This window comes from Hipposideros armiger, unplaced genomic scaffold, assembly GCF_001890085.2.
Source record: "Hipposideros armiger isolate ML-2016 unplaced genomic scaffold, ASM189008v1 scaffold_49, whole genome shotgun sequence".
Lineage (NCBI taxonomy): Eukaryota > Metazoa > Chordata > Mammalia > Chiroptera > Hipposideridae > Hipposideros > Hipposideros armiger.
The window spans coordinates 24057-34662 of NW_017731399.1; the positions used below are offsets into that span (position 1 = coordinate 24057).

The 10606-nt window shown below is 36.2% G+C and overlaps 1 protein-coding gene across 1 annotated transcript in view; it reads left to right on the forward strand.

The window, feature by feature from the left end:
* Positions 1–5299: 5299 nt before the first annotated feature.
* Positions 5300–10606, forward strand: part of SNW1 (SNW domain containing 1) — a gene marked incomplete at its 5' end in the record, with an annotated part of 24231 nt that continues 18924 nt past the window's right edge. The window contains 4 exons of the mRNA XM_019640284.1: positions 5300–5507; positions 7144–7298; positions 8897–8992; positions 9085–9191. Coding sequence (XP_019495829.1) covers positions 5300–5507; positions 7144–7298; positions 8897–8992; positions 9085–9191 — 566 coding nt within the window. The remainder of the gene's footprint in view (positions 5508–7143; positions 7299–8896; positions 8993–9084; positions 9192–10606) is intronic.

A 10606-nucleotide genomic window follows, 5' to 3' on the forward strand; every position in this document is an offset into this window, starting at 1 on the left:
GACCTTGGAACAGGAAAGAACTTCTTAATCAAGAAATAAAGAGCACTCACCATAACAGAAAAGGTTCATAAGATTTTTTACTTAAGAATTAAAACTTTCTGTTCATCAAAAGATACCACTGTTGGAGCAAAAAGACACGCAGGATGGTAGAAGATACTTGCTCTAGACAAAGGACTAGTTTCCAAACCATATGAAGAATTCTCACAAATCAACAAGAAAAAGACACGTAACACAGTGAGAAATGGACAAGGAACTTGAACAGGAATTTCACAAAGGAGGAAAGCAAAGGCACGCCCACAGGAGTAATCAGGGAAACGCAAATTAAAATCCATGCCATCATTATATACCAGATGTAACATTTTACAAGATGAGCATATCAAATGTTGGAGGTGGGAATATAAACTGAATCAACCGCTCTGGAAAATGGTTTGGCATTATCTGTAAATAGGAAGATCCACATACCATGTGACTATGCAATTCACTCCTAGTGTAAACCCTAGAGAAAGTGATGCTGAAATATCCAAAGCTATATTATTCATAAATAACCCCACATTGGAAACAGCTCAAATGTTCATCAACAGCAGACCAGATCTTGGGAATGTTAGCCAGTACCCTCATAAAAATAAGTTAATAATAATAATAACTAATACTTATAGGGCACTTACTATGTGCTCAATACTATCCTAGGGTTTTAATATATAAACAATCATTACAAATACTAATACAAATACTAATACAGAATTTACTATGTACTGTATTGGGTATTGTTCTAAACAGGCTTCATAAATAGTCATTTTTATCATCACATTTAACCTATGAAGAAGGTACAATTCTTATCTCCTTTTTTTCAAATGAGGAAATTGAGGTCAAGAGGTTAACTAACTTGGTCAAGATCACACAGGTAGTTAGTGGTGACGTTGGGAGTCTACCTTCAGGGAGCATAACCAGTAGAAAAGGGTATAAGGTTGAACCTTAAGAAAAACCATCAGATAAGGAGTTAATCAGTAAAGGGAGGCTCAGGAATTGAAAAATAAAAATAGGGGAAGAGAGGCAAAAGCCCATTGAGAGTACCCATTATCTCAGAGGGAGTCAGAGGAAACTGGGAGCAGAGATTTTTTTAAAAAATAACAGTTTTATTGAGATATAATTCACATACCATAAAATTCACTCTTTCAAAGTACACAATTAAGTTAATTTCTATTATATTCACAGAGTTGTACAACCATCATCACCTAATAATTTTAGAACTTTTTCAACACTCCAAAAAGAAACCCGTACCCATTAGCAGTTACTTCTCTTTCTCAGTCCCTTTTTCTGCCCCTCTCACCCTGGCCCTAACCCCAGTCTACGTTCTGTGTGGATATGCCTATTGTAGACATTTCACATAAATGGAATAATATACCATGTGGTCTTTTGTGGCTTCTTTCACTTAACTTAGTGTTTTTAAGGTTCATATATGTTGATTTATATGTTGGTACTTCATTTCTTCTTACTGACAAATAACACTGTTGTATGAATATACAACATTTTGTTTACCAACACTGTACGGGGGTTCCAATATTTCTACATTTTCACTAATACTTGTTAGTGTCTGTCTTTTTTTTTTTTTTTTTTTAGNAATCTACCTTTGCTATTTGCTAACTCAGTGATTGGCAGTGACATCTTCCTAAATGACTATGTTAAAAGCTTGGGAGTCCTTTTTTCCCCTTATTTTATTGATTTCTTTTTATTACACTAATAATATTTTTTTATTGTAAAAGATACCAATACTACATTAAGTCCTACCTACTTCTCCCACTTTACTTCCCAGAGGTAACTACTGTTACTACAATGATATATATCTTTGCAGACCTTTGTTATGGATTTACATATTTATGTATATGTATTCACACTTTACATACACATATACACAAATATACACACCATTTTTACATGAATCAGATTTTAATACCCATAACTTTCATACACTTGCTTTTTTCACTTAATATGTTTTGAAGATTTTTGTTAGTATGTATAAGTCTGCTTCATTAAAAAAAAAAACAAAAAAACTATGTAGTATTCCAAGGTATGCTTGTGCCCTAATATTTTTTTAAGCATTGGTAGTTTCCAATTTTTTGTTTTGCAAACACTACTTTAGTTAAGCTCCATATACAAACATCATTTTACACATGAGTCTTTGTGTAAAATAAATTCTTGTAGTGGACTTACTGGGTCAAAGGATATTCAAATTTCAAGTGTGACACGTAATGCCAGTATGTTCTCTAAAAAGCCTTTGCTTAACAAGCATTCTATTCCTTTTTGTTTCCCTCAATCACTCCATCTATTTAGTCACCATGATCCATCGTATTCCCTTAACAGTTCTCAGGTATATTCCCTTCTCTGCTCCATAGTTCCAGCCCTTATCATTTCTTTTTTGATTTACTGCAGCAGAATCTGAATGCATCTCCTTGGCATTTTTCCTGCCTGCCTGAACAAACAAATACATCCATGTTTATCTGTTTATCTTACTCGCTCGCTCTTGCACACACATACACTCACACTTAAAATCTTTCCTTGGCCTTTAGGATAAGAACCAACCAAATCCTTAAGGCAAACCTGACCCCTTATTTACCTGTCTGGCCTATCCTCAGCTCTCATGACCAGAATTCTGAAATCCAAAAATAAGTAGTCCAGTTTTAGCCATTCTATTTACTTTCAATACTAAACAATTACCGCTGCCCTCCCATGCCAGAGAAAGCCCTCTGCCTAGTCTTTGTCTGACTAAATCCTCTTGCTTTGAATCACAACTTGGTTTGGACTGTTGTAAGATATTCACCCTGATCTTCTCTGACTAGATTGGGTAGTCCTTCCTCCCTATTCCATATTTTTACTCTATCATAGCAGTCATCACCTTTTGTTGTAATTACTCGTTCACTAATGATCTATGTCATTTGACTATAAGCTCTTTGAGGTCAGAGATTATATCTGTATTTTCCTCTTTGGCACTTAACTTAGCGCCTGACAACTTGACACACAGGCATTCTCCCGTGCTTGTTGAAGGAATGATACAGTTTTCATTGACTAACAGAAAGCCACTTCNGATTGATGGCCTGGGTACACATAGCACCTTTCTTGAGACTGCTTTAACTATTTTTGCCTAATTTACAAGAAAATCTCTCAGCTTTATTGTTAGCTTTAAAAAATGTCAAACCTTTCTTTAGCAAGTAAGCATATTGTACCTAGGAAATCATATATCCATGATCTAAAGGACTATTTGAGGAGGTCTTATAAAAGTGGTATTTTCATAAATTATTTTTGTCAAACCTCCTCTAATTAATTTTAATATGTTTTTTCTATTAGTAGTACTGAATTGCCTTTTTGAGCTAAAAGAAAAGTATTTCAGTTTAATAGGAAATACAGAGTTTTTTGAAGTCAAATGATCTAGATTCAAGTCCTGCATATGCTAACCATGAGAACTTGGGAAAATCACTTAACTGTTTTAAACTTGAATTTTTCCATATGAAAATATGAGGTGTTGCAGAATTACAAGAATTAGATGTGTGGATTATATTTTATAAATTATTATAAGGTACTAAGCAAATGTTACTAAGTTTAACAAAATTATTTTAAAATTATATTTAATATTTGTTTATTTTATCTCTCTTTTTTGTAATATTGAACTTTACTAACAGGCTTTACTTTGTTCTACTTTAGATGTCTTAGTTCTCCTAAATTGTATATAATCACCATTAGAAATGTGGCAAACTCATTTCTGTGTTTTTCCTATCCTATTTATTTGTTTCTCATGAAATACTGAATACTAATATCATGTTATTAAAATCTGATTCCAAGAAAAAAATCCTTTACATTTCTGCCCCAATTATAGCTTGACCTATTCCTCGCTAATTATTCTAAAACTAAAAATCTTTCCTTAAACATTTTGCTTAGTTTTTACCTGCCACATATATAAAAGCTAGATTGCTTGCCATGATGTAGAAGCCCTTTCATGGTCTGGTTTTTGTCTACACGCATCCTTATCACCTGTGTGTCCGCCCCTCTGCCCTCAACAGGCTACAGCCCCACGGGACCCTCATTTCCCAGAACGTGCTGAGCTCATTCACATGCTATCTGATCTGCCTAGATTGCTCCCCTCAGATCTTCCCACGAGTGATTTCTCAGTATTCAGGCTTTAGCTCACATGTTACCTCTTCACAAAGGCCATCCCAGCCACCCTATCGAAAGTAACCCTTCTTCCCAGTCCCTTTATTACTTTCGGGGCATTTATCACAAGCCAAAGATTATGCTTTTTATAGCTTTGCCCCCTAGAATGTACACTCCACAAGATCCCTGTTTTGTTTATTGCTGTATCTCTAGCATCTTGCATAGTAAGGGCTCAGTAATTATTTGTTAAATGAATGNAGGAACTATTGTAGTGAAGGTTTTAAAGTATTGAATCAGTCAGGCAAACTCCTTGTTCTCACAGAGCTTACATTCTAGGAGAGACAGACTATATATGAATAACGAAATCAATATGCAATTTTAGGAAGTAAGTACTAGGAATAAAATAAAGATGTGAGGTGGAGTGCAGTTTTGGACAGGGTGCTCAGAAAACAGCTCTAGGGGGTTATAACTGAGCAGAGAATGCCAAGAAGCAAGCACTCAAAGATCTGTGGAAGAATTTTCTATAAAAGCACCATAGGAAAAAATATTCTTAGTAAGTAAATAGAATTTTTATGGCAGAGGGTAGAGCAAATGTAAGATGCTGGGAAGACTTATTTAAGGAAAGGCAAGAGGCCTGTGGTGACATAAAGATGGTGAGTGTGAAGGATATTTACTGTATTTTTCCTTCAGACATTTAAGTAGCCCCTGCTGTGAGCTAGACAATGCTGGTTCACAGTTTAGTGGGAGAAAAAAAGGGTAAATGAAGAAATTATTGCAATACAGTTTCGTAGATGTTATAGTAGTAGTTAGTACACAGAGGGTCTTGTGATAGTCCAGATGGGGTGCAACTATCCCAAACTGGGGAAGTCATAGAACAGCTCCAAATTGCCAAATATCTATGGACACATGTTATATTATGTGAAATATCTGTTAATTTTTTATCCTGGGCACCATTTGCCTACAGTCTAGTTAAATGTTTTTACTTATTTCTTTCCTCTGAGTACTTATTTCTTTCCAGATATAACAAAATGACTGATAATGAACACTGCCACAAATCATTGAGAAGTTTCTCTTTCGCTCAAAGGAAAAAAAAGTCTTATAGGAAAATAGCCTTGTGTGGCCAAATTGCAATAATTAAAATAATTGTTTTTTTACAAAACTTCTGATTTGTATTCTCTTTGTTTATAGCTTTTTACCTGCACCTACACAGCTATCTCAGGACCAGCTTGAGGCTGAAGAGAAGGCGAGATCCCAGAGATCCCGGCAGACCTCCCTGGTCTCCTCCCGGAGAGAGCCTCCCCCATACGGGTACCGGAAAGGCTGGATTCCTCGGTTATTAGAGGTGAACGAGGATCTTCAGTTTGAATGTATTAAATTGTGTTGAAATTTATTATAGCATCTTTGTAAAATGAATTTAAACCCTAGAATCTCCACATATGAATATCGGTATGATAGAAATTATGGTTGTGAACTCACAAGCCATATATTCCCCTCAGAAGATTAATCATTTTCTTCTTGCCTATTATCACTGGTTTGTGATCACTGGAGATTTGTACTAGTTTACATCTCTTTTTATGTCAAACTATTAAACGTGTACAAAAGAAACTAATATACCCTTTATAAATCTAGGGATTATATGGAAAATACTGAGAAAGTAAGAGGAAAAAAATGAAAGAATGAATTCATGTTAGGGCACTTTTCCCTTCCTCCTCCCCGCTACATGCACAGTACCATGTAACCCTGAAGGGACAGCCTGCCATTCCCCCAGGGAAAAACACCAGCAGCATTTCTTTTTCTGATTTCCGGAAATCAGAAAAAGTGGAAAGAGCACTGACAAGAAGTTTAAAAACAAACTGGTCTTGCATCATAACTGTGCTACTTACTATTTGTGCGACCCTGCTTAGATCCTAACCTCTATTCATCTGTTTCCTTGTTTTCAATTTGAGAATGTTAACATATGCCTAATGTACAGATTAGATAAATTTTTAAGAGGTTTAAGAGAATTTTGACGGTTGATTTGGAGGCAGTAAGGGAGAAGAGAAGAATCTGGAATAATCTTTTTATATCCTTAGCTTGTTTCCAAAGAACAAACTTCTTCGGCAGCATCTATCATCCTGATTACGCAGGATCCTATACATCAGTTCAATACATATTCCTTTCTGTGTTTCCAGGGCAGACTTTTATCTAGGGAGAAAAGCAAACATTTGAGACTTAATTTTTTTTTTTNCAGTGTGTTTGGTTTGGGAAAAGTCAAAGAGCAGTACGTTTAGAGCGTATGAATCTTCCTGTCTGTGTGCTATTAAAACTTGTGTCTACTTTTTATCATGGAATATTTCAAACATATACAAAAGAAAATTTCAAAAGTGTACATTTCCCCATTATCCAGCTTCAACAGTGAGCAAAACTCAGGGTTAGTCTTGTTTCATCTACACTCCACCCATTTTCCTCTCTCAATATTTTGAAGCAAATGCCATTTATCCTGCCACTTCATAAAAGATTATGTTTAATCCATAAACTATGTAAAACACAACCTACCTAAAACACATACAAACATACATACATACATACATACATACATAAACATGCATACATAATACATATGAGTGTTCGAAAGGCAACAAGAATCACACAATACCTCCCCAGGAGAGTGTTTGGGGTAGGGTCTCAGGGTAAGGGATAGCGTTTAAAGAAAATTTTGAGTGTGACTGTTTTCAGAGCATCCAAGAACTCTCCGTTCGGCATTACACGATTTTCTGTTGTTTTAAAACCCTGCCACCCTTTTGTTTAACGTTGCCGTACTGGGAAGGCTCTTGTATTTTGGACCCCTACCAGGATAATGAGACTGAGTGGGGAATAAAATAAAGTGGCTTAAAAAACATCTCAACTTTGTTATTTTGCCTAGAGAACGCCCTGTCATGTCCCAGTGTACGAGTGATGCATTTGCTTTTCTTAACTGAAGCGATTATCGCATAACACCTTGGTCAGAGTGGAACCGAATTGTAGCCTTGTTTGAAGAACTACAAATCCCAGAAGGCACTTCGGCTAGGGAGCCTGCGCATCGTGTTCTCCTTCCTTCCCCCGACTCGTCTCCGGGAAAGACCCGCCCCGGGGTGCGTCGCTCGCGCTGGAAACAAGCGGAAGAAGATGGCGCTCACCAGGTGGGTTTTTGATTCGGGTCGTCGATACGGAAGGGTCTGGAAGTACCCACTTTCTTTAATTTCTCTGCCCACACTCTCCGGGCGGTGACCGGGCTCGGGGAACAGCGCGACGTGGGCCNTTAGTTAATATATATAAAGCAAAAGAACAATGGCACAAAAAAATACTTAACAAATGTTCACTATTGTTGTTATTACTTTAATAGGGGACACAGATAAACAAGCAAAATAGATCAATGATTTTATTCTGTGAGCAGTGTTTTGAAGACAATAAACTGCTGTGATACTGAACGACTAGGTGGGGAAGGGATGCTGCTTTAGTGAGTGCAGCCAGGGGAGGCCTCACCAATGCATGCATGACCTTTGAACTGAGACTGAGAGCTTGAAAACTCACTTGAAGAACTGGGGACAACACTCTATAAATGCCCAGAATTAGGGAAAAACATGTTGTGTTCCTAAAACAGAAGAGCCCATGTGACTGAAGCATACTGAATGAGGGAGTGAGGTACAGGGGGAGATTGCAGCTGCAGGCCACACCAGCCCGGGTGAATGGGCCATAAAGTGTTTGCCCTGTTGTTTGGAGCAGGAAATTAAGAATAACTTGCATTTCCTTTAGTCAGTTTTAAGGAATGTTGTGGTAGAATGCAATTATTGATTAAAAAACTTTGGTTTAGTAGCAAGCAGTTTTCTTCTGCAGAATATTTTTAAAGATCTCAAGTACCCAGGAATTTCATTTTCTTTCATATTCATAAGTTGTCCTTTCTATGTGTATCAAAGAATTCCTGACTCAAGCAGCAAAATCTAGAAGGCTGCTTATTTATTAAATTTCCAGCACCTCTTTTTTTTCTATAAACTCTGCCATGTAAGTGTTTATGAAAGTATTCAAGTAGTATAGAAGGGCATGAAAGTAAGTAATTTTCTATTTTTTGTCACAGGCCTGCCACATCAGTGTTCATCTAAATGTTGAGCCTAGTAGAAATCAGATAGCAGTCGTAAATTTGGTAATGAATGTAAAATAAGTTACGTATATAGAATGTATTTTATCTGGGGCGGGGGGGTGGTTTTCATGGAAAATAGTGTTCTGGGTTTTTTGACAATGGCACATGTTCCTTAGTCTATGAATAGAGTTGATGCCAGAAAAGATAAACATTCTAAGTAAGGTGAGGTCAATGCAATTGTCCAGGCCCAATGAATTTGGAAATTATTTTGTAACCTGACTTAAATTCTGATGAACTTGTAATCCAAGATAATGGTGCTATAGGCAATTTATATCATCATTAATTTCAAGTCCTAGTGATCCTCAAAAATAGGGATCACTGATGCATAAGATTTTGTTGGCACATTTTATTTGGATACCGACTTGATTAGAAGATCTCAAATAATTTAAATGCAGGAGGTCAAAGGAAAATTATTAGTTGATATAGCCAGGGCAGCAATTTACATATATATTTTAAGCTTCCTTGGTTTTAAAATCTAAAAGACAAAATCTGTATCCTAAATTTTAAGTTTGCTGAGAGGACATGTCGAGCTTTGAAATGACTTGAGGTTGCTTCTTTTCATTCTCTGCTTTTCTTAAGTCTGCTTGTGTTTGAACATTTTAGGTCATTTATAGCAAGTACACTGACCTGGTTCCCAAGGAAGTCATGAATGCAGATGACCCAGACCTGCAAAGACCTGATGAAGAAGCTATTAAAGAGGTAACTGGGAATTGCTGTGTATAATTATTTTAGATGACTTTTTATATCTTTATTAACTTCCAAACCACTCAATGCGGCATTTCTTATTTCAGATTACAGAAAAGACAAGGGTAGCCTTAGAAAAATCTGTATCACAGAAGGTTGCTGCAGCTATGCCAGTTCGAGCAGCTGATAAACTGGCTCCTGCTCAGTATATCCGGTATGAATTATGCCTGGAATTCTTAGTTTCATGTTGGACTTGGTGGGGGTTGTGGACCCTGGTATTCTTTCATTATCCTACTTAGTCACAATTGTAAATCCAATTTTTAAATAATGACTTAAAGCCTATTGACTCTTTGTGAAGACAAAGGCAGAAATTTTTTTTTAAGATATCCACTTTTAAGATATTATGCTGTTTTCAAAATATTTTTTGTTTTGAAATTAACAGTTACTTAAAGTATATGATCCAAACCACAATTACTATTTATAGTTTTCCATTTATANAAAAAAAATTTGATTCTATTCATAAATTGACATACTTCAGAACATTTTTTGGCTTGCTTAGTAAAAACCTCTGTTATACTTAGTAACCATATAAAAACAGAGATTGCATTCATGATAGCAGAGACATGAAATACCTAAGGATCAATATCCTGAGAGATGTGTACAATCTATATAAAGAAAACTGCAAAATGTTTTTGGACTATACGAAAGAAGATTTTAATAAGTGAAAACATAAACAATGTTTTTGAGACATAAAATTGTAAAAATATCAGCTGTCTCTCTAAGTTAATTTATGGTCAAGTCAATGACAATATTCCTACAGACTTTTAAAAAAAAACACTCCACAAAATAATTCTAAAGCCCGTTTGGGGGAAAAAAAATGAATGAAGGTGTACTATATCATACTTATTAATTTATTCATTTTATAAATTCTGCATTTTACTTGACTGGTTTTACAGCTTTATGGAGATATATTTCACCTTCCCACATATAAAAGTCACCTTTTTTAAAGTGTACAGATCTTTAGTTTTTAGTATATTCAGAGTCGTGCCACCATCAGCATTATGTAATTTTTTCAATATACCAGAAAGAAACCCTGTACCCATTAGAAGTCACTCACCTTTTCCTTCTCCCATCCCCACCCAACCTAGCCTCATGTAACCATTAATCTATTTTTGTCTCTATGGATTTGTCTACTCCGGGAATTTTATATAAATGGAATTATACAATATCTGGCCTTTTTTGACTTGCTCCTTTCACTTAGTATAATGTTTTCAAGGTTTCTGTGGTAAAAAATTTAACCTTGCCCTAACAGGGATCTGGCCTTTGTCCTTGGCTCCTGGGACGTAATCTCTAAGCTCTTGAAATGTCATGCCTAATAGGAGTGTCTTTGTTTGCCTGGGAGCTTTGGGTCACCAGGTAATCTTAAAAATATGGTTTAGGGTGGGGGCTGGCCATATCAAATAGTCTTAGGGCGGGGGCTAACCAGAAAGACCAGCAATATGATTTCCAGGTCATGCAGTATCAGTAGATGTCTGTAGGGGCTGGAAGCTGAGATCAGCCACATAGGCAATCAGTCATTTCCATGTGATGGAGGTCCAATAAAAAATCTGGACACCAAGGCTCAGGTGA